The sequence below is a fragment of the Archocentrus centrarchus genome, chromosome 14 (genome assembly GCF_007364275.1).
Source record: "Archocentrus centrarchus isolate MPI-CPG fArcCen1 chromosome 14, fArcCen1, whole genome shotgun sequence".
In the NCBI taxonomy this organism is placed as follows: domain Eukaryota; kingdom Metazoa; phylum Chordata; class Actinopteri; order Cichliformes; family Cichlidae; genus Archocentrus; species Archocentrus centrarchus.
The window spans coordinates 13792070-13814714 of NC_044359.1; the positions used below are offsets into that span (position 1 = coordinate 13792070).

Below are 22645 nucleotides of genomic sequence, written 5' to 3' on the forward strand. Positions count from 1 at the left end.
TTGTATGATGAAATCTAAATCCAGTTATTCAGTTTACAGTTCAGACGCAGTTGATACACAGAATAATAAAACAATACAATGTTTTGCATTTCCTTTTCTGAAAAAACAAACTATTATTTCAAATAGTTCCTGATTAAATTTCAGTCAACCTGGGAAATACATTTAAATGTACAATTCAGCAATATGTATAATTCAGACAGAAATTATTTTTATGGTATGAGTGTGTCATTTTTATAGAAATTTTACAGAAAAGAAAGATTTTCACAGTAAAAATGTGTGATTTCAGCATATTTTGACAGTTATATCTTGGTTCTTGATTTATGGTGATTAAATGTTTCTGCGACGGAGATACACCCTTTTCGATTTTACGGTCTATTACTGTTGCCATTTGGCTGTTTTCCACTGTATTTTTTACAGACTTTTTTGCAATGTAGGAAAAAAGATTTTCACAGTGAAAATGTGTGATTTCAACATATTATCAAAGTGAAAATTACAGTTATGTATTGTTTTTGGATTTACGGTAATCACATGTTTCTGCAACAGAGATACACCCTTTTCAATTGCACGGTCTATTACTGTTGCCATTTGGCAGTTTTCCACTGTATTTTTTATAAACATTTTTTGCAGTGCAGGAAAAGATTTTCACTGTCATTTCAACACATTATCGCAGTGGAAATTACAGTTAGGTATTGTTTTTTGATTTACGGTAATCACATGTTTCTGCTACAGAAATACACCGTTTTTGATTTTCTGGTCTATTACTGTTGCCATTTCACAGTTTTCCACTGTCATTTTTACGTACTTTTTTTTACAGTGTAGGGTTTATTTCAATGGGCAGTGTTGTAAACTATTAATTTACACATACTTATTTATCCATAATCTAATCAATGCCATCAAGCAGATGTATCAGTATAACAAAGCCCTGATAGTTTAGCTCAGACAAACCTAGTCTTGGTTCAGGTGCTGCTTAATTAGAAACCTTCTGCACTTCCTCAGATGAAACTGGGGAGCTGAAAGAGGACAAGGGGATGGACAGATCTTCTGGATCATTCACATCGATGGAGACAGAGCAGTCGGTTTGGTCGGTGGTGACAGAGGAGGTAGAGCCGTCAGACTTCACGCCGTCTGCCTGGGAGACGTGGTTGTACTCAGACACAGGACAGGCGTCCTCATTGTAGTTTGCTTTAAAACTCTCTTTCAGGCCTTTGGGAAACTGAAACCAGTCCTTAAAAAAGAAAAATGTCGCATTGATTACACAGACAACAACTAAATGCACAAAACTGGATTCTGGAGTCGAATTTGTTTAATGGGTAATTGCTTCCCCAGAGCCGTACGCCTTAAATAATCTAAGCACCTGAGTATTTTTTATTTTTTTCCATTAAGTGACACCGTTGTCAGTCTATTGGTCCACATCTTGATCCGGAGACCTAAACAAGTGTTAAAGTGATTGCTAGGACAACTACAGACATTCAAGAGTCCCAGAAGACGTGAACTAATGCTTGGTGCTCATTTCTTTAGTGCCACTGTAGTCTAATCAATGAGACAACTACTGAATGGACTGTCATGAATCCTGATATTATCATTCCCATCAAAGCATTATTATACCCAAGTACTGTCTTACATGGGCACTAACACATGTGTGTTATTCCTCATTTAATTCTTTCAGTATCTTAAGTAGTTTTTCTAGGTTTTACTTGCCAAACTATTGTGTGAATAGGAATTTCAGGGAGAAGACAGGCCTCTTGATGATACTAACCTCGATGTCTTGTAGGAACAGGGATGGCTTGGGAACAGCAGGGATGAGGATGATTCTGATCCTGTATGGGAGGTATGGACACTTAATCACTTTAAGAACACCTGTGATCCACTTTGTTCACTGTAACTCTTCAGTACTATAGTTGAGTGTGGCTGAATATCAGGGTCAGGATCCAAATGAATGATGCAGGACATCTGGTAAAAGCCAAAGACCTACATGTTTGCAGTCATACTTCAGACTTTGTACATGGATTGACAATAAGTGGAACAAACAACTCAGGCAAAGAGCAAAGAAAACAGACGACAACAGCTTAAAAGGCCAATGAGCAGGCTGGGACAAAACACAAGAACAGGGAAAAGAATACATTAGGGAAATAAGCTGGAGACTCTGACTACTGGTGTTATAGTAACAACGAGGAAATATTAATGTGAGGGCTGTATACTAAAAAAGCAGACTGGCTCTTGGCTCAGGTGAAACATGGAAAATGTCAGGAAGTAAAAACAACCAAGACACATATAATAAAAGATAAAATGACGGAAGAGGAACACTGTTGGTTGAATAGTGATAAAAAAAACATGAGATTCCTCACTGTGCTAGCAGGACTTGGTTAGGACATAGCTGCATAACAAAGAGTTACTGGGAGTTGTTACTGGCTGCTTCACTGGCACTTGAATGAGGACCTCAGCAAAGATGTCTGGGTCGGATATGGTGGCAGTGATGCACTGGGACCAAGCAGAGGCCAGCCAGTATCATCTGGGGTTCTTAATGCCCAGGCAGAAAGGCACATGTATGTCTTTAGGTGATAAGCCACATTTCTCTGTAAGATATGTGCTGGCAGTCCACTGGTCTATTCACCAGAATACCACCAACAGAGGTTGTAGGGCACGAGTTTGGGTCCCAACTGAAAGAACAGGCGTACCAGTGGCAATAACAGGGTGACTCCACTGGTGTTTCTGGAACAGTTTGTGGAGGAACTCCCATCCTAAATATTGGGAGTGGGTTCAGTGTCACATTCCTCTGATCTCAGGGATAGCCATCACCCTGACAGAGGACCATTTTACCAGTTAGCCATACAATTACACCAATCCAGCCTCACCCCTCACAGAAAGTCCTTTTCGTCCCTGCCCGACCCAGTCCATATCTCTAATTCAAATGTCTCTCCCCTGTAAGTTCAAGCCACATTGTTGATGTGCCTCTTGCTCCAAATGCAAATTAGTAAAAAAATAATTCAGCCATTCTCAGAGTGGCTTTGTAGCCATAATATCTAAAGAAGGTTTTGACAAGGTCACCCCTAAGTGCAAAAGGTATTTAATTTTGTGGCAGTTTTGGTAATTACTCCATGCCCTGAAGTTGTGCCACTAGGCAGCATTTCTAAAAAAGTTGTGCAAACACTTTTCAAGGTCATGAACACAGGTTACCCACTATATAAGGTATAATGTATGATGGACAGTGGTTTGATGTCTAAACTGAATCAGTGATAGTATGAATAAAAACATATTTGTTTGTTTTTTTACATGAATATATCTCATTTAAAAGTTATTTTTGGTGAAAATACAAGACATCATGCATTTCTTTCCCCCCCGTAATAAGATGTCATTAGTAATTTAAGCTAGTCTTTCAAGGTGGCCATATAACAAACATGTAAAGTACTGATACAGTAAGTGAAGAATTCATTCATAGGTTTTTGTGCAGCAGTACATTGCAATTATGATCCATGGCTGTCACTAAATCACATCTCACACAGGCTGGACCTGTGATCTGGTCATAGATCCATCTGATTTATGGAAGAACCCACCTTTCATGGTGCAGTAACATCATGATCAATAGGATAAGGGTGATGGCACCCACCACATACAGCACTGGTGTCCACACAGTCATTGTATCACTGGAGCCTGCGAGAAAGAAAAAGAGAGATGTTATCTGGATGATCTTTTACCTCGACATTTTAGTGCACGCACAGTGTAACAGCATAGAGCTGCTTTTGAATTTTAACCAAGTATGTTTGGGTTCATCAGTGAGTGAAATCATTCTAAAGTTATGTTCAAAAATGCATATTTTTGAAACCTGTATGGAAAATATGTCACACTGTGCATCCAAACAAAATACTTACCATGTTTAAACATTCTAGGGGATTATTACTGATGCAAAGCCAGTTTACATCCTTTAAGTGTCCATGCCAGTTTCCTACCCAATGATTCCAAGATGTCTTGGAAAAAACAACCTGTTACTGGATGTGTGTAGGCACATTTTGTGGTGGACGTACAGATTAAGTACATCTTTTCTTCATGACATATTGAATTTTTACGCTTGTGCAGTTTTACCTGTGGTATCATGGGATCCCCAGACCACAGGCTCACTCCAGTCACTCCAGAATCGAGACGCTCCACAGCCGTAGCCTATTCTGTTCCGCACTTGCAGCTCATATCGGGAACTGTTTGAGGGCAAGTTGATGCTGTAGTTCTGTGTCTTGGAGCTAACTTTAGAATGCTGGAAAAGAAGATGGAGTTGAGAAAACATAAGAATAGAATAAGAGAGACAAAAAGCAATGAATTAAAAAGAAGGATGTTTTAAAACTTTTGTTTTCATTTGTTTGGTAAACTTGCTGACCTCCCAGTTATTGTTGTTTGTCCTGAAGCGGACCTCACTCTCGACACAGCGTAAGGGAGCAGGAGAAGTGTGGTTCCAGTAAAACCACAGGTTAGAATCCGATCCATTCAGGACAGTCAGGTTGTTCGGTGGATTTAACTTGACTGGAGACGATACAGACGCGAGACAACATGAGCAAACATGCCAGTGTACTTTATATTTTAAAGCCTCTCTTTATGTTGGAATACTAACAGGGATTTTCCTTTCTTGGAGAAGATATTAGATTTAAGTTACAGTGTAAGTGTCCCTGCTGCAATCATTTCCCCTTGATTATTAGTGATATATTATTTTAAACCCAAAGTTATGTTCCATACCAGGGTATATGTATACCTTGCTGTCTAAGATCATGATTTTCGATAAATATGCCATTGCCATGTACTTCAGTGTGAAATGTTAAGAATCTATCTCCACTCCCACAAGGCTGGTTACATCCGATGTTCATGTTGTTCTCTGACAAGTAGTGTGGGCAGCTGATTAGCTGTTGATTGCTGAACCTGCCGAGAAACACCAAAATAATCATGACACAAATGAAAGTTTGCAGTCATATCCACTTTAGTATCTATCATGACATATATACAATCGCCCTTCCGCTCTCCAGGTTAATCTGTTTGTGCAGTCATTTATGATCTGTGCTATTCAAGAACATTTTAGTTTGAAAAAAAGGTTAAAATATCCTTAATTGTTAATTTTTTTTTTTAAAGAGAAGGATTTTATTACAGTTTTCACTCAAGTACAACCTTTAGCCTAATTCTTCTCTGTCTGGGGAATTCAGAAGATGTTACCAAGATGTGTTGCTGCTATTATCAGTAATTACGGACCTACTGTAGAAGGTGTAGTTGACCTCTGGAGTCCCATTCTTGTTCCAGGTACAGGAAACATATTTCAGATTCACCACCAAGCAATCCACATCTGACAAAAAGAGATTTGAGAAAGATGAAAAGCATAGTGAAGCTTAGATGTATAAAACCTACGATAAGGGCAATGGACACATAACAGTACAGTCCCATACTCACACACAAGTGGCATCATCATGATGTAAAGGGGAATTCACACAAAATGAGCATAATAAAGGAAGACTCTACCTTAAACCAAATTTAATTCAGTTTGACAGTAATTATTTAAATCTCAAGGGAAAGCCAGTCAACACTGTTGTACCCGTTTCCCTGTTCTAATCGCCATTTTAAGGAAACTGATTAAATACATAGTGAATGATAGCTGTGTGGGATCAAAATATATTTAAATCTGTCAAAAAAATCAATAACTATTCAGACATGCCTACACAGACTGAAACCAATGTAACATTTTCCTATAATTTTTTAACAACTTAATAGATTATATTCAAATGCTCTTACCAGGAGCTTCTTTGGCAAACACAGGAACAATCACACAGAGAAACAGAAGCAGTCTCGCCGGCATTATGGCTCACTAAAACAGGATGTTTTCAGTACTGATCGAGTCTACTTCTGTTCTCTGCTTTTCTGACGTAACTGAGTTGACTATTGAGGTTTTTTCATTAGTTCCTCCTCTCAGAAGTGGTGCTAGGTCAGTTATGGCTTCCTGAGCCAATTTGTACCATATTTAAAGTTGACATCTGAGTGGTGTTCCACATGCATTTTTTACAGATTTTTTTTCAGTGTTTTTGTAACCAGAAATTGATCTTTATCATTTACGATTTATGGAATCTTCAGTAAAAAAACAGAAAATGTACAGGCAGAAAATTCCCACTACATTTTCTATTTTTTTTTTTTTTTTGTGTGTGTGTTTTTTCCCCATTAAGTTATAATTCACAAGGACATCTGAATCAGATTTTTGGCTATTACACCCAGTAACCATCTGTTAGCTATCTAAACATTTTACTAAAATAAAGACCCAGTAGAAAAAAAATACTTTATGGGTATCTAATATCTTACATGTATCATCTGATAAATGTTAATGCAAAGTCATCTAATGTTTCAGACAGAAAATGTTGCTGAACAAAGTGAAAGAAAGGTGTGGTAAGTGTGTCAAACCACATGAAAATACATTTCTGGCCAACAGTGTGATGACTTGATGAAATAATGTTAACACAGTAGGGCTATTTTCACTTGCATTCAGAGTGAGAGTGTCAACATTTCATAACAAGAGAATCAAGCTGAAAACTCTAGCTTGGACCTACAGGCTATTTAAGCGCTGCTAAGCTGCTTTGCAACACGTCAGGCTTTGCTGTGAATGCGATTCTGCATGTGTGAGAGAAAAAATGCTCTGGGAGAGAATGAGTAAACCTGTAAGTTCCTTCCTTTAAATAATTTCAGCATTTTTCTGGGCAGATTTGACTTGCTCAGCCTTTTGAAAAAATAGATTTGCAAAAAAAGTAAAATGAAAAGTAATTTTTTTTTTTTAGCAAATAAGTTAGAAAATCCACCTTGCAAGCTAAAGTGTGAACAGGTCGTGCTTATTTTAAGGTTGTAATGGAGTAGTTATGCCTAAACATAAAATAAACTAAGTCAATATAATATTTAGGCCTAAAGATTATAGATATATGATACATAATTTCAGTATGTGTCTGTGTTAATATTTATCCCTCCCACTGCAAATGAGAATGAATTAATCTGACTTTAATCTTTGTAAATTAATGTAAATGTAAATTCAGTAACATTTTTATAACAAATTTCAAACTTCACCCTTCGCGCTGATAAACATGATGAAGCTTTTATTTTGAAGACCCGGAAATCCCAGTGTTTTGATAACGGCGTTGGAAAAAGCTGTGATCTACCTCGGTCCAGCTAATTTCTAATCTAATCAGTTGTTTCTCGGCAAAAACCAACACTAATTTACCGACAAATGTAACTGTTTGGACACAGGGCCACAATGGGATTCACACCGAGTCTCTTTCTTGGCGTTAAACCGTCGAAAGCGACGCCGCTGCTGCCTTTTCTGCTCACAATCCTGCTCGTCGGCAGCCAAGGCGACGGCAATGCGATGGACAACGTCGCAACTGAGAGGATGGCTGAGGAAAGCCACCGACAGGACAGTGCCAATCTACTGATATTCATAATGCTGTTAACGCTCACCATACTAACGATATGGCTTTTCAAACACCGCCGATTCAGGTTCCTGCACGAAACAGGACTTGCTATGATCTATGGTAAGGACATTGAGCTGACAGTCGTGTCAGGCATTTAATCTAACTTAGCTTTAATGCTAGCTGGATGATTTAACAGGTAAATCTCACGTATCTATTCAGGGATTTCATAATAAATAAATTTTCCTAATAAATGACACCTGTACAACTGTAACTAGGTAGTAATAAAGTAATATTGGTTGCAGTGGTTATTATATAAGATTTGATTGCTACAATCAATGGCAAATGAGTAGAAATCATCCCTTTTAGTGAATAAAATAAAAATAATAAAGGCGACCCCTTTAACAACCATTAAGAACCATTCTATTATTATTGGTTGATTCACAGGGTTAGTTCCACAGAGTTCTGTGCTAGGACCAATTCTGTTTTCACTGTACTGTAAATGCTTCCTTTGGGCAGTTTATCAGAAAGCATTGCATACATTTTCATTGTTATGTAGATGGTACCCAGCTTTATCTATCCATGAAACCTGATGACATACACCAGTTAGTTAAAATGCATAAAGGCCTGGGTGGCCTCTGCTTAAAATATAAAGTGCCTTGGGGCAACTGGTTGTTGTGATTTGGCGCTGTATAAGTAAAATTCAATCAAATTGAATTCAGTATTCTTAAATACAATCTCAGCCTAAATTCCTCCTCAAGTGATCATTACTTCAGGTCCTTGGTTGTCTGTTCTGACCTCACTCCATCTCTTTTTCTTCCTCTCCAAAGGCCTGCTGGTGGGTGTGATCCTACGGTTTGGCATCCACGCGCCCCAAAGCATGAGCAATGTGATCCTCGGCTGCGCCGTGAACGCCAGTCCTGCCACTCTCCTGGTTAACGTCAGCGGGCGGTTCTACGAGTACACTCTGAAGGGGGAAGTCGCACAGGGCAAAGATCACCAAGTGCAAGATGATGAGATGCTGAGAAAGGCAAGGGAACAGATGGTTGGAGGGCTCAAGTGTTTGTTGTTTACGTCTCACTCAGCATTGAAACTGTTCGTGAAGTGAGACATGTCTCATAAAGTGACGTTTTTTTTATATTATGTTTTATATTTTTTCAATATAACTGGATTTTTTTTTCTGTGTATAGCGACAGAAACAACTTAGGTGCAGACTGTGTCACATATATGAACATCACCTCTGTGTGTAACACTGATTGGAGATTATCAGTTTGCATGCACTGGAAACAAGCGAGGAAATCATAATTTCCAAGTAAGTGCATGGCTAACCTATATCTTACTGCTGTCCTCAGGTGACCTTTGACCCAGAGGTGTTTTTCAACATTTTGCTGCCTCCAATTATTTTCCATGCGGGTTACAGTCTAAAAAGGGTAAGAGGGTCAAAGTTATTATCTAAAGAATATGGCTGTGCAGCACAATGAGAAGTTTAATTACTTTTTATGTTTTTTAAAATGATTATTAATTTGTCTATAGCCTCTGTTTTAAAATAAACTCATGCCCCTTGTCTTTCTCAGAGACATTTTTTCAGAAACATCGGTTCCATCCTGGCCTATGCTTTCATGGGAACAGTTATATCCTGCTTCGTTATCGGGTATGTCACGTAAACATCTCTGAAGTGTGCAAAAAAAAATCTTAAATTATGCAACAGTAATAATGATAATAATAACTTTCAAGGAACCCAAGGTTGTAAGGCCTCAGTGAATAGGTGGCATTTCGGCTATTTATTTATTTTTTTTTGGAAATGTCCAGAGATGGGACATTCCAGATCTTAGTGGGGAGTTTGTTTCAGAGAGTGGGGGCAGCAGCGCTGAAGGCTCTGTTCCCAAAAGACCTTAATATGGTGTGAGGGATGGAGAGTAAGCCTTTATCTGTGGAACACAGAATCCAGGATGGGATGTAGTGGAGGAGAAGGTCAGATAAATACTGGGGAGCAAGAGCAGAGTTGGGTGTGATGAGAATGAGAGGGTGGAGCTCAGGATCCGTCTACTATAAGGCTCAGACGGGCCACTGTACACGCCACACTTTGCATCACTTTATATGATCAGTTTGTTAAACAGCAGGTGGTACCAGTGTTTTTTTTTTTCTCCTCATAGGCTGACCATGTATGGCTTTGTGTCCTTCATGAACATTGTGGGGCAGCTTGGTGGAGATTTTTACTTCACTGACTGCCTCTTCTTTGGGGCCATCGTTTCAGCAACAGACCCTGGTATGTAGTGCCGTTTTAGCCGTACCCATATCCAATATTAACAGTAAAGGTAAGCATCTGATTCCTTTTTGGACTGCCTGTATTAAAATGGATGGAAACATGATTTTCATTGTCAGATTTAGGCTTCTATTGCCTTCCTGTTATTATTCAGATTCCTTATATTCTTTATTTTCTGTCTCAGTGACAGTTCTTGCCATCTTCAATGAGCTAAAGGTAGACGTGGACCTCTACGCTTTACTGTTTGGGGAGAGTGTCCTCAATGATGCTGTGGCCATTGTCCTCTCCTCGTAAGTATAGCTTATACACCAAAGCAGCAGTTCGGCGTTAAAGAACAATTTTTCATGCGCATCACCAAACATGTGCTTTATAAGTGTTATCGGTTGTGTAATTAGTGCAGTGTTTCTGTCTCAAGCTGTAGCGTTTTAGGCCCGAGCAGTCTAAGTGAGATAAATCAGCTGGGAGTTTGGATACAGTAACAAATTTTTGGTGAAAAATTCAGCTCAGACTTTTGGAACTTGTAAGTTTAATTTGAGGTTTGAAATAAATTTTTATGCAGAAGAAGAACTATTGATTTTGTGCCTGATGCCTACAGTCGGACTCACAATAGGGGCAATTTTTTTTTTTTTTTTATGGCCATTACAGACAGGAAGAACAGTTGCAGTTGTAATTGTAATTTCTAGTTCTATGATCTGCACTAACTGTGGCAAAAAAAAAAGCCTTTTTGTATTGTACATGCACGTGACTGGACATTAATCACACTAACATCAATCCCTGTCATTTCACTGCTTCCCTGTCTCTGCCCATCTGTTTCATTCATCGCCTCGCCTGTACGTATGTATGTAGTGTTCTCCTCCGCTTGGAAAAGCAGGGTAGGCAGAGTGCTGTAGCTGTGCGCTCCACAGGAGATGATGGCCCAGTGTGGCATGAGGTGGCCGAGGGATGGCTGGGAGAAAATCAGACACTGACTCCTCGGTGGGTGGGTGGTTTGGTCGCGGGGATGGGGGCTGCGTGGTTTTGCTGTTGTTACCGTAGGTAGCCTTGAACCACCACCTATTAGGATCATCGTTCATTCGTTTCCCTCTTTCACCTCTGTGACACTGCAGCCCTTTCATAGCCATACCTGCTGTTATTTTTGGTTTTCTTTCTAATTTATGAACCATGCAAATCATGGGAAAACCCTTTTATTTTTTTATGAAGGTTTTGGAAGTTTCAATTCATCAAAGGTGTGTGTGTGTGTGTGTGTGTGTGGTGGTGGGGGGGGGGGGGGGGGGGGTGTGAGAGAGAGATCTAGTTAAAATTAAGCATGCAAGACTTTTTCCTTTTTTATGTCTGTAAAACCCAACTCCACATATTTTAAATCTTTGTAGATGCTTCTAGAGCATAAACAAATTCATTTAAATGAAATCAGATGACACTGGTAATAGGAGCCATTTTTGGATTTGGGTTGCTGCAAATGCCATTTGATGCCTGACGTGTTTTGTAAGCATGTGTATTGCCAGTTTCCCCTTTCTTAGTAAGGCCTTTTCTTAGTAAGGCCTTTTCTTAGTAAGGTCATTTCCTTTTTTCATCTAAATGTGTTTTGTTTGCGTACATTCTGTCTTCCCCACAGCTCCATTGTGGCGTATCAACCTGCAGGCGACAACAGCCACAGCTTTGAGGCCATGGCCATGTTGAAGTCTTTTGGTGTCTTTTTGGGCGTCTTCAGCGGATCTTTTGCTCTTGGAGTGGTTACGGGAGTCGTGACCGCTCTCATATCCTTTAACCTGTTGCTTACCATTCATTACATAATCTATGTTTATATTCATAGATGTGTGCAAAAGGTAAATGAATAACTACATAGGATTCAACACAGTTTCCCTGCTTCAGTGTATTAAAGTTGCTTCGATTCGTTGATTTGTTCTTTAACGTTGAGTTTTCCTCACGTCACCAAATTCACTAAGCTGAGGGACTTCCCCTTGCTGGAGACGGCTCTCTTTTTTCTGATGTCCTGGAGCACTTTTCTCTTGGCTGAGGCCTGTGGGTTCACAGGTAGGCCCGCACCAAAGACTCTTGCATGCAGTTTTAACAATACTGATTTCAGCCATTGATTAGCAGCTGCAGGGGTTTAAGTCCTCTGTGGAGGAGTCTGTGTTATCTTATTTGACAAAAATCGGTGCATTTTTCCATTATTTCTGACCATTTGATAAGCAAATATCTGTTAGACTCAAAGAAATAAAACTGCAATCAACAAAACTAGTTTAAACACTGATTTCAGAAAACCTGATTGACTCTGGGTAAAAACTGCTTTGGGGGCATTAAAAATTTCTCTGTGCAGAAAAAAACCCCGTCTGATGTATGAGCGTGTAACATTTTGCAAAGATGAGTGAGGTCTGAGAACTCATTAGGCTTCACAAGAAGACCTCTACTTTGGATTTTGTGTAATTTGAGCTTTTTGATAAAACATTTCTTTTATTTTTGGCATTTGATTTGTTTTCTTTTTTTTCCCTCCTTGTAAATATGACCTGTGTCTGTTCATTAAGCGTTTGTAGCTGATGTTGCAGCCGTCACTTAAAATTGATGACACAGATGTTGTTATACTAAGAAAACTGTGTAATTCCCATGAAGGTAGTATACCTCATAGAGTGCACACTTCACGCCTGAACGCTTGTAGAAGACACAGATAATGCCTGCTTATATGGTCTGTTTATACAAGTTTGACACCTTATCTCCTAAATGGAAGCTTAGCCAAGGACGTGGGCTTTGTTTACCTTCTCATGGTGCCAGTTATCCAGTGTCTCATTGAAGAATTCATTTTAGTCCAACAAACAAACAAAACCCAACAATGTTTATTTAATTTGTCTCTCTGTAGTTTCTTGCCCCTCTATCCTGACTGTGCCTCTCAGCTCAGCTCTCAGGATAGTTCTGAAAATAAATTCCCAGTTTTCTAAAGCTGCCAAGTTACCGTGTGTGGTTTCTGGGATTAAACTACAATTACTGTGTTTATGACGTTGAAGCGACAAGTCAACAAACAGTGCTTGGTATTCTGTTAAGTAATCACTGGATTGTCATCTTTAGGATTTATTGCTAATAGCTGAAGCGCACAGCTATCTCACAAAATTTTCATTTTAGTGCAGGTTTTTGAACATTTTGGACCACCACTCCCTCATATCAAGAGAATCTACCTTATTGTGCTTTGAGTGATGCTGAGGTGAGACGACTCTGTGTTGGTTTTTCCAGGTGTGGTTGCTGTGCTGTTCTGCGGGATCACGCAGGCTCACTACACCTACAACAACCTCTCACGGGAGTCTCAGGACAGAACCAAACAGGTGAAATGCAGTCAGCTTATCTTTTCTTTTTATTTATTTTTGAGCAGCTTTTCTCGCTAACAGCTAGCACTTTTTTCCCCCAGACAAATAATGCAACTTGTAGTCTGACTGCTGTGTTGCTGCATTTAAAAGATCTCATTTACAAAGAGTTAAATCAGTGAAATACCTTGAAATGAAACACTTGGAAGCACAGCATTTGTGCTTCTTCAGCAATAGTGCAAGCGTTGGTTATATTTTTTGTTAAGTAGCAGAAAGTTCTGAGAAATCCACAAGCCGACATCATCTATTCACAGAAGCAGAGCGTGGATGGAGCTGATGGCTGCAAACTCCCAGCTCTGCGCCTTCTGTCGAACACAGAAGACACAGAGCTGCACACACATATCGACTAAATGATAATAACCAATGACTGCAAACATACTGGATCACTTCATGATAGAGCAGGATGGGTGTGGATGGAAGTTTATCACAGTTCTGCGTTTCTGATCAGTTAAATTGTGGTTATCTGACTCAACAGCAGCAGTGAGATTGGGAACAAAGATAGACACACTTCTGTCGTATCTCTAAGATGCAAACTGTGGGGAATGGCATTTGAGTGCTTTTGAGTTTCTGGTTGCACTGTCGCTCGGCCGGTAGTTGGAAAGTGTTTGCAGAAAGCTGGTGTCTTCCATGCAAACTGCGGTGGACCGCGGCAGTCTGGTAGTGACCGGAACAAGGAGGGACTCGGTGCTGCACATTTTATACATATTTCCCTAGTGACCAGAGGTTGCCAGGGGGTTTCCAACCAGTCTCTAGTCCAGTGTGACTGAGGCCTGCACACCCATGATCTCATGCACAGTAAAAGCTATAAAAAAAGCTGAGGCTTCAGTGTAGTGTTTGATATTTTATTTTTAAGAACTCAAAATATATAATGGTTTAACTATTGGATGTATATGAAGGGGCAGTGACAGGACTCGGTAATACAGATGCCTGATTTTCACTTTTATTGTTTTTGTTGTGTACGAGAAAACGACACAAGCTTTTTTGTTGCTAAATGATCTCATCTGAATTCCTGATCCTCCGCACTCTTATCATCTTCACTTTACGGTGTGCAAGAATATTTTGGAAGTTTTAAACGTTTAAAATATGGATGTAAAATAGCAGGAAGTGTAGGCGTGCGCAGAAATGAACTTGTATCTGTTTGTCTATCTCACTTCAGTTGTTTGAACTGCTGAACTTCCTGGCAGAGAACTTCATCTTCTCCTACATGGGTCTGACGCTGTTCTCCTTCCAGTCGCACGTCTTCAACCCTCTCTTCATTATTGGAGCCTTCGTATCCTTTACTCCACTCGGTGTTAAAAGAGTCAAGGCCTCTCTATCGCATGTGATGAAGACCTCTGTTTCATGTGGCCTTTAAATCCTATAACTAGGTTTTGGTATATGTTTATATCATTACAATTGAGCTTTTATTTCATATTTTGACAAGCTCAAAAATTACAGCACACGCAAGTCACGCACGTCAAAGCTTAGTCAGCGCTGCGTTGGAGTTTGTATCTACCCGTGATTGTTTTCCATTCCAGTGTGTTACATTTTCTGTGTTATGTCCTTGACCTTTCTGTGCTGTGTAGGTGGCAGTGTTTCTGGGCAGGGCTGCAAACATCTACCCTTTGTCCTTCTTCCTCAACCTGGGCCGCAAGAACAAGATCGGATACAACTTTCAGCACGTTATGATGTTTGCAGGTACTTTAGTAAAGGAATGTTTATCAGGCTTGGGCTCCAAACTAAATAAACTACTTATCATTTAATTGCGACTAAAAAAAAAATAAATCATAAGATGATATGATAACACTCTGAAAAACACCGCATATGTCAGCTTCTTTTGAAACAGGCTAAAAATAAAATTCCCCTGCAGGTTTCTAAGCAGAATTGTTTTTGTGTTTATACCCACAGTTCACTGCCATAGAGAACTGTTGTCACACGTGTACACTCGGAAAACTTCTATACAAGCAGTCAGAGGAGCATAAGCACCCACACCTTCGCACAGCGCTCATGCCTGCCAGCAGATAACTGAAGTAGTTAAGCCAGGAACTGGAGGCATTTATTAACTTTTGTTAAGTTAATAATAAATGAAAATAAAAAACACTTTGCCTCACTTTATAGTGCACAAAGGAAGAAAGTAGCAGAGAGGAATGCCAGTGAAATTCAGTGACTTGTAGAGCTTTTATAGTTAATATGCATTAGTTTTGGTTTTAATACAGTTTGGTTTCAGTCAGAGGGGCAAAGCTGAGATGGTTTGGACATGTGCAGAGGAGGGATCGTATATATGGAGGAAAAGAGGAAGACCACAGAGAAGATTGATAGATGTAGTGAAGGAGGTTGTGCAGAGGGTTGATGTGACACAGGATGATGCTGGGGATAGGGTGAGATGGAGGCAGATGATCCGCTGTGGTGACTAATAAAGGGAGCAGCTGAAAGTGGGTGCACAAACTTTGCTTTTATCGTCTAAAAACAAATTCAGTCAAAGGTTCATTTTCATTAGTCTCAGTGTGAGTTTAGTACTTTCTTAGCATAATATGGGTGACTGTAAGAAAGTGAGCAATACATTTAACACACAGTCACAGAGTCCCCGGCCTCTGTAAGTAAATGCACCAAAGCCGTCTCAGACTGGTTGTGTTGACAAAATTGACTGAATCTAAAGGCAACCTTTTTTTGTACTTGGTTTTAGTTTATTTTTAGTTAACTATAATAACCTTGGGCACCTACATATCTGAAGCCTGAAATGTCCACTTTCAACCTATTAGCAGCTACACTTTGTTTTATATGTGGATAAGGCGCTTTGTTTTTCCAGCTTTTTCATGCTACAGAGCACCTGTATTCATTTCCTGGAGGCTTAACCAAAACCTGACCTTGAACAGTCTTCACAGAATGACCCCCTATTGACTTGCAATAGGGGGACCTGCTTTCGTATTTGGTCATTTTTCTCCAGTTCATGTTTGATCTTCCATCCCCTCCAGGTCTGCGTGGGGCCATGACCTTTGCACTGTCCATCCGCGACACAGCGACTTACGCCCGCCAGATGATGTTTTCAACCACCCTCTTAATTGTTTTTTTCACTGTCTGGATCTGTGGTGGTGGCACCACACCCATGCTGTCTTTCATGAGCATACCGTGAGTCCGCATGCGTTTATCTCACTGTTTGTGCTGCATCGCCTCTGGTGAACTTTGTCAAAATGCGACTTGTCTTTTTCAGGGTGGGTGTGGACTCGGATCAAGAAAACACTGTGAGTAATTAGAACTTTAGTTTTTGAGTGCTGTATTAATTAGTCCAGTCTTATGAAGAAAGAAAAATGGACAGTATCTCATTAACAACCTTCCGCTAACAGAATTCAGGTGCGTTGGATGGGTCACAGCGGCGGAGCACCAAACATGAGAGCGCCTGGCCTTTTAGGATATGGTATAACTTTGACCGCAAGTATCCTTTGAGCCCCCGAGTCTGAAATCTTGAACCATAATTTTAGATGCTGATTTCAGCTCTGAACACCAGAGGGTGCTTTTTACAAACTTCAAGACCAATACAACAAGACAGGAGGTTTACAGGTAGTGACAAAATATACTGTATTTTACCACGTTGTATATTTAGTTTTTCATATAGTTGTTTTAAAATGGTTAACTTTGCATTTCAGCTTAAAACGTCTTGTAGTAAAACATGAAACGTAAGGTTATGAAACATAAATAAGAGTATTCTTTTAATTGCTGTGGCTGAAAGCCTGGCTGAGTCAGAATTGTTGCAACTGGACAAGAGTGCTGAAAGGTTTGTTAAATTGTGTAGTCCTTGACATAAGCTTGTTCACCAGCTACCTGAAACCCCTCCTGACCCACAGCGGTCCGCCTCTCACTGCTACTCTGCCTGCTTGTTGTGGACCTCTGGCTCGATGCCTCACCAGCCCACAGGCCTATGAGGTTTGGATATGAGACTAACAATAATAAAAAAATATGACTTCTTCAGATTTGCAGTGCTGTGTAAAAGTCTTCAGCTACCCTGCATTTATTTACATTTTACTTCCTAAGAGCCAGACTTTGATGCAATTTTTTTAAAGTGGTCTTGAGCAGTAGTTCTCCAGGCTTTCTGAAGGCCATTCAAAGTTTTTATTTTTTGGACAATGGCTGCTTTTTCACTCATTTTCAGTACAGTCCTTGTACCTGACCATTTTCAGAGGAATCATATTTGTTTGTTTATTTGTTAGGCCACTTAACACTGACCTATGAATTACTATTGAATCGTAAACAGACACCTAACTCAAGGGATGAACCAGTGTTGTGTTTACACATAACTGATGACTTAGTAAAGAACTAACTTTGAGTTGTATCTTTAGGCACTTTGTTATTAGCAGCCCGTCTCAGAACACATAATTTGTTCCCATTTACTTTAATCTATGGAAAAAGCCAAAGATTAAACAGTCTGACAGGCATAAAATAATATTTCTGCACCGTGTCCTTAAAAAATTTAAGGAAACTCCAAAGAGGAGGATCAGGAGATGAACACTATCTAAAAGTCATGTCCGTAGCAAATAGGAGGAAAAAAAAACTGACATAAGACCTGAGAAATGAACCTGACCCTTCAGTCGAACCATTTACTGTTCACTGAAGCCTCATCAGAAATGGTCTCAGTGGAAGGGCGGCTATCAAGAAGCCATTCTTGAGGAAGGGAAACAGAAAGAAAAGGGTGAGGTGTGCCACATTACACAAGAACTGGACTCAAAATCAGGTCTGATGGAGTGATGAATCCAAATTTGAAATTTTGGGTTCAGATTGTCGTCAGTATGTACAGAGAAGGTCAGAAGAGAGATACAGCACTGAGTGTCCACAGCCATTTGTAAAATGTGGTGGAGTTTGTGGTGGCTGCATTTCAGCCAGTGATGTCGGAGATCTTGTTAAAAATTGATGGAATTATGAATGCAGAAACCATCAGATTTCGATCCACCGTGCAGTACCATCTGGAAAGCATCTGTTTAACAACAGCTTCATTTTGATGATCCCAAACACAGTGCGATGCAGTAAAAGCATATCTGGATCGAACAAACACACAAGGGAACACTGTCCAGAGCCCAGACCTCAACATTAACGACCTTAACAGAGAACAAAACAAAAGGCAGCCAACATCCAAAGAAGAGCTTTGAATGTCCTTCAAGAAGCCCGGAGAGCTCTTCCTGAAGACTATAGCTTACCTAGGAGAGTTCAGACTGTGCTGAAGAATAGAGGTGCTCATACCAAATATTGACTTTTAAGCTTCTTACAATTTTGCAAACTCTGTTTTTGCCTGATACACTGTATTTCCATGTTTGCTTGCACATGAATCCAGTAAATCGCTGCACCTATGTTCCACAGAAATAAAGTGAGACTCAACTTTTGCACAGTACTGTACATGGATATTTACTCATACTGATAAAATCTAATTCTTGATTTTGATATTTTTAAGTTTCTTTATTAAGTCATGGTTAAATTATCTACCAGTTTCTTGTTTTTTTTTTTTCTCCTTTACCTGTTCATGTTCATCTCTCCGCCCTCACCAGAATGAAGGTCAGCTCCATGACGATGACTCTGACTTCATCCTGAATGATGCCAGTGTGAGCTCCATGTACGCTGATGTCACCGTCAGCACGGACGCCTCCGGATCCCGCACCATCAACCCCAAGCGCTCCAGCGCCGGGGGTGGAGGCTCTTTCGATGAAGGTCTGGATCACGAGCTCTCCCTGGCAGAGCACGAAGTGGCGATCCGGGGCACGCGCCTGGTCTTGCCCATGGATGACCCCGCGGAAACCCCGACTACTGTCACCCTGCCGCCGCCACCCTCCCCACCGCGCTCTGAACCTCGCAGGCACAGATTGTAAGAAGGCTGGCACTGTGAGGATGCAGTTTGTTTTCAACTTAAAGAAAAAAAAAAACACACAAATGATCAAAATAATGACACAGTAACACAACAAATATTAATTCATTTGGATGTTCAGAAAACACAAATGCTTTTATGATACGAGTCTCATGTAGATTGGACCGCCACTCTAACATAAAATCATTTCAGGTTGATTTAAGTTGCGATTTTAGGGGATTATTGTGACATTGAATGTGATTACATGCAAGTGGAGTTTAAATCAAGAGCTTTTCAAAAAAATCTTACAACGTGCTCATTTTGCCCTGATTGAGGAGGCTTTCCTCTTGTGTTTGTCCTACAACGGTGATGTAACAGTGCTCTCTAAACCCGGCTGTATATGCAGTTCAGCAGCTTCTGCGTTTGTCCCTTTATGTGTGAAGATCACAATCACTCTGAAACAATGCTCTGGTACCATTTATAACATTAAGCCCATTCACACTACAGTTTGGTAACGAATCCCACTAACATATCCACAGACTGGTTCCACTAGTCATTTTTCTCTGCGTCCCTCCAAAATGTTCATCGGTGGTACAAGGAGGTGATTGGGAGATTATTGAAGGAGGAAGCACAAAGACCTGAGCAGAGCCAGCAGGCAGGTACTGATAAAAAAAGAACAAACTGCTTCCACAACAGGGCCCAGGAACGTCTGCTCTGTCTTTGATTTTAGCACTGCCTCTTAATCAGTCCATTTACTGTTTGATTTATTTATGTAACTTTGATTTATTTAACACTAAATGATTTATTTATATACTGATTTATTTAGTTTATTTATTATTTATTTATTTTTTTTGTGTGACATTTCTGACTGCTTCTTGGTGTAAGGTTCTTTTTTTGGGGGGGGGGGGGGGGGGGGGGGGGGGGGTGATAAAAGCACTATAGTTTTCCTCACAGGGTACATTGTACAATAAGGATGTTAAGATGGAGGTGGTTATTCATTCCTGGACTGTATGCATGTTAAAAAAAAAAAAAAGTCCTTTCTGTACTGTAGCAGATACTTTGACCTTCTATTTGGAAACTAGAGCTTCCCAGTGTGTGTGTATTTTACATTTAAGTGTGTGCGTGAGTGTGTGCGTGTAGCAGTCTGGCCAAGTCTACTGAGGTGGTTATTAGGGCTTATAATATTTTGTTTCTGGATTTTCTGCCTCCATCTGGTTGAATCTTTTTTTTTTTTTTTTTTTTTAACTGCTTTGTGTTTCTGATGTTTCATCAAAGATAACCGATGGCTGGCTGAACTGTTATGAATTAAAGTGCCTATTCAGAAACTCATTTACTTAATATAGATTTGTACATATTTTGATTTGCTAATGTGCTGTATGATGATCTTTTGTATGACATGAAACTTTTTGATTGATTAGGCCATTCGTTGACTGCCTGTGGTGTAACTGTCAGTACATTCGGTCATGGAGAGCCCAAAAAAGTGCAAATCAAAATGTTGTGGTTACATAATAGAAAGAAACACACATTTTGTCAGTTGTAATCATTGTGTGAGCAGAGTACCTATGTGAAATTTATCAAAAATGTATGTGACGTTTAAAAATGAAATGACGGCGAGCGGAGTTTGAGTGTTGAGGGGACGGTACTTGGACTCGAGGACGCTGTTGTCCGCCTTTATTGGAAATCGGGCTCATCAGACGTGTTCTGATGTCTCAGATAACTGACACCCTTGTTTATTTTTCTGCTTACCAGGCCTGGCTCACATAGCCACAACTATTTTTATGACTGAAGAGAATGTTGGTGAAAATTACATAAAAAAAAAAAAAAAAAAAAATTTATTTTAATTGTGCCGAACTGCAAACGTGTTGCTTATGATCATCAAGCAGTGTTGAGGTTTGAGATTCTCACAGGAACGTGGACACGCACCTCTTTGAATATTTGAACCATAAAAATTTGCTTTTATTTGTTGGTATGTTAGAATAATTAAAAAAAAATGTAATGTAGTAAGAATAACCACACTTAAAACTAAAGATCTGAAGTGTTTCATGATGTTTCTGCTGTTTGTAGAAACTATATGTGAAAGTTTCACCTGCAGTAGGTTGATAAGTGAATGTTTTTAAAATGTTGGAGATCATAATTTCAGATGAAATTAATTTCCCCCTGTTTAGTCCTGGAGTTAACAGTGTTTCTTCAGTCTGATAACTTGTGAGTCTACTGAAAGTAAATAAAAATACTTTTTGAAATGGAATGGGTTTTTTCTCATAGTTTATACCTGGCAGGCTTCATCTGAGCGCACACACACACACACACACACGTGAAAAAGAAAGTTTTCACATGACTCTGCAGTCTGATAAACCAAGTACAAGCACATCCGGGTGGTTTTCCCCTATGGACTGGGGTAAAATGGGTTCCTTGGCCCCGTGGAGCTGGGGTAGAGGCACATGAGAGGCAATGAATCATCATACTAGGGTGGAGGCAGGTGAAAAGGTGCCAGGGTGGCCCAGTGGATAAAGCAGGTGTCTGCTTTTTATGTGACTGGACTGTGGCGCACGCGTTGTGGGTTCTTTGCTTTTAATTTCCTGTCTTTGCTATGGGCCGAAGGTGAGAATGAGGAATTCCAAATTTCAACCTACGGTCAACCATAGATTGAAATTTGATTTATGGCAGGGTTGGGCCTCTGGCGTGCTGAGGAAACTCCCTGTGAAGTTTGGTCCAAATCGGGCAAGGTTTTGGTGTTTTGGATAGATGCCTACGTTGACATTAGGGGTCACACTTTTGTATGTATTTTTGGAAAGTTGGAACTAAGTGAAAAAGTGCCAAGGATTGGTGAGAGGTGAAAACTAATGGCTCCTCCCCCTTATTAGAGGGGTGCTGAACACACTGGGACCCTACTAAAGGGCCCCACCATGCAAATGATGGGAAATTGGAAGATTCCAGATTTCCATCCAAACCCATTGAAATGTCTCTAGATGCCACCTGGTGGTCATTTTTAGTGGTCATTTCAGCCTAATTGTCCAAACTGGACAAACTTGGTATCAAAGAAATCAGGAAGAGACACCTGATTTTTTTTTTTTTTTTGGTATATCTTTCAAGGCTATAGAGTGCTCACAGATGAAGACTACTTCATGGTGAGGGTTTTTCTCATAATTAAGGGTTAGCGAGGGTTAGGGTAAGTGAGACAATCTCACAAACACACACACACACACACACACACACACACACACACACACACACACACACACACACACACACACACACACACACACACACACACACAACTTGAGCTTTTATTTTGAGTTTATAGTTTAGACCAAGCTCAAAATAAAAATCTGTGAATCTCTCCCACAGGCGTGTGTCCACCATCTCTGTGGTTGTTGAGGTGAGCGGCTGAGAGGAGAAGGGGGACGGGACAGCGCTGTGTGTCTGTATGTGTGTGACGATCGAGTGAAGGAGTGAGGGTGTGAGAGTGAGACAGTAAGCCAGGTTCATTCCTTCATGAAGTTTTGGTGTGGTTACGGCAACCAGTAAGTGCTGAGTTATGTATTAAAGACGACTTTTGCTGGCAATCTCTTGCCCATCCTTTAACGTCCTGACTGACGGTACCACATCAAGACTGATACAGAAGCGCATGTCCTTAAATTTAAAAGTTTTGCAGGATTTTGCAAAAGTGCATCTTTTTTTTTCCCTTCCATTTTTTCCCTATGTCCCTATGTTCTGTAATAACATAAATGCCAAAAAAAAAAAAGAGAGAAAAAAATGTGTAATTATATCCTGCTGCCATGTCTCGGGTTTTGTCAAGATAAGCCAGAAAATTAGTCCTTGAAGGGCAAGCTGA

General features: G+C 40.0%; 2 protein-coding genes across 2 annotated transcripts; one reads left to right on the forward strand and one right to left on the reverse strand.

Annotated features, from left to right (window-relative positions):
• Positions 1 to 647: 647 nt before the first annotated feature.
• On the reverse strand, positions 648 to 5858 carry LOC115792481 (cytokine receptor common subunit gamma-like). The gene is made up of 8 exons (XM_030747028.1): positions 5755 to 5858; positions 5221 to 5311; positions 4733 to 4896; positions 4364 to 4506; positions 4078 to 4243; positions 3552 to 3648; positions 1757 to 1817; positions 648 to 1225 (listed from the first exon to the last, which is right to left on the reverse strand). Exons 1-8 carry the CDS (start codon positions 5816 to 5818, stop codon positions 968 to 970), a joined length of 1044 nt encoding a protein of 347 aa, XP_030602888.1. The 5' UTR covers positions 5819 to 5858; the 3' UTR covers positions 648 to 967.
• Positions 5859 to 7123: 1265 nt separating this feature from the next.
• LOC115792149 (sodium/hydrogen exchanger 6-like) lies at positions 7124 to 19694 on the forward strand. Its single transcript, XM_030746568.1, has 16 exons — positions 7124 to 7526; positions 8234 to 8433; positions 8756 to 8833; positions 8978 to 9054; positions 9557 to 9669; positions 9851 to 9956; positions 11279 to 11420; positions 11592 to 11697; positions 12886 to 12974; positions 14170 to 14283; positions 14579 to 14690; positions 15965 to 16118; positions 16201 to 16231; positions 16334 to 16422; positions 16805 to 16910; positions 18521 to 19694. Exons 1-16 carry the CDS (start codon positions 7250 to 7252, stop codon positions 18836 to 18838), a joined length of 2112 nt encoding a protein of 703 aa, XP_030602428.1. The 5' UTR covers positions 7124 to 7249; the 3' UTR covers positions 18839 to 19694.
• The last annotated feature ends 2951 nt before the right edge of the window (positions 19695 to 22645 follow it).

Coding starts and splice junctions, on each gene's coding strand:
- LOC115792149 (XM_030746568.1), top strand. CDS start 7,250: ATGGGATTCACACCGAGTCTCTTTCTTGGCGTTAAACCGTCGAAAGCG. Junction 11,421..11,591: donor CGGGAGTCGTGACCGCTCTC/ATATCCTTTAAC, acceptor AGTTTTCCTCAC/GTCACCAAATTCACTAAGCT. Junction 16,119..16,200: donor CTGTCTTTCATGAGCATACC/GTGAGTCCGCAT, acceptor TGTCTTTTTCAG/GGTGGGTGTGGACTCGGATC.
- LOC115792481 (XM_030747028.1), bottom strand. CDS start 5,818: ATGCCGGCGAGACTGCTTCTGTTTCTCTGTGTGATTGTTCCTGTGTTT. Junction 5,312..5,754: donor GTTTGCCAAAGAAGCTCCTG/GTAAGAGCATTT, acceptor TCTTTTTGTCAG/ATGTGGATTGCTTGGTGGTG. Junction 4,244..4,363: donor CAAACAACAATAACTGGGAG/GTCAGCAAGTTT, acceptor CTTCTTTTCCAG/CATTCTAAAGTTAGCTCCAA.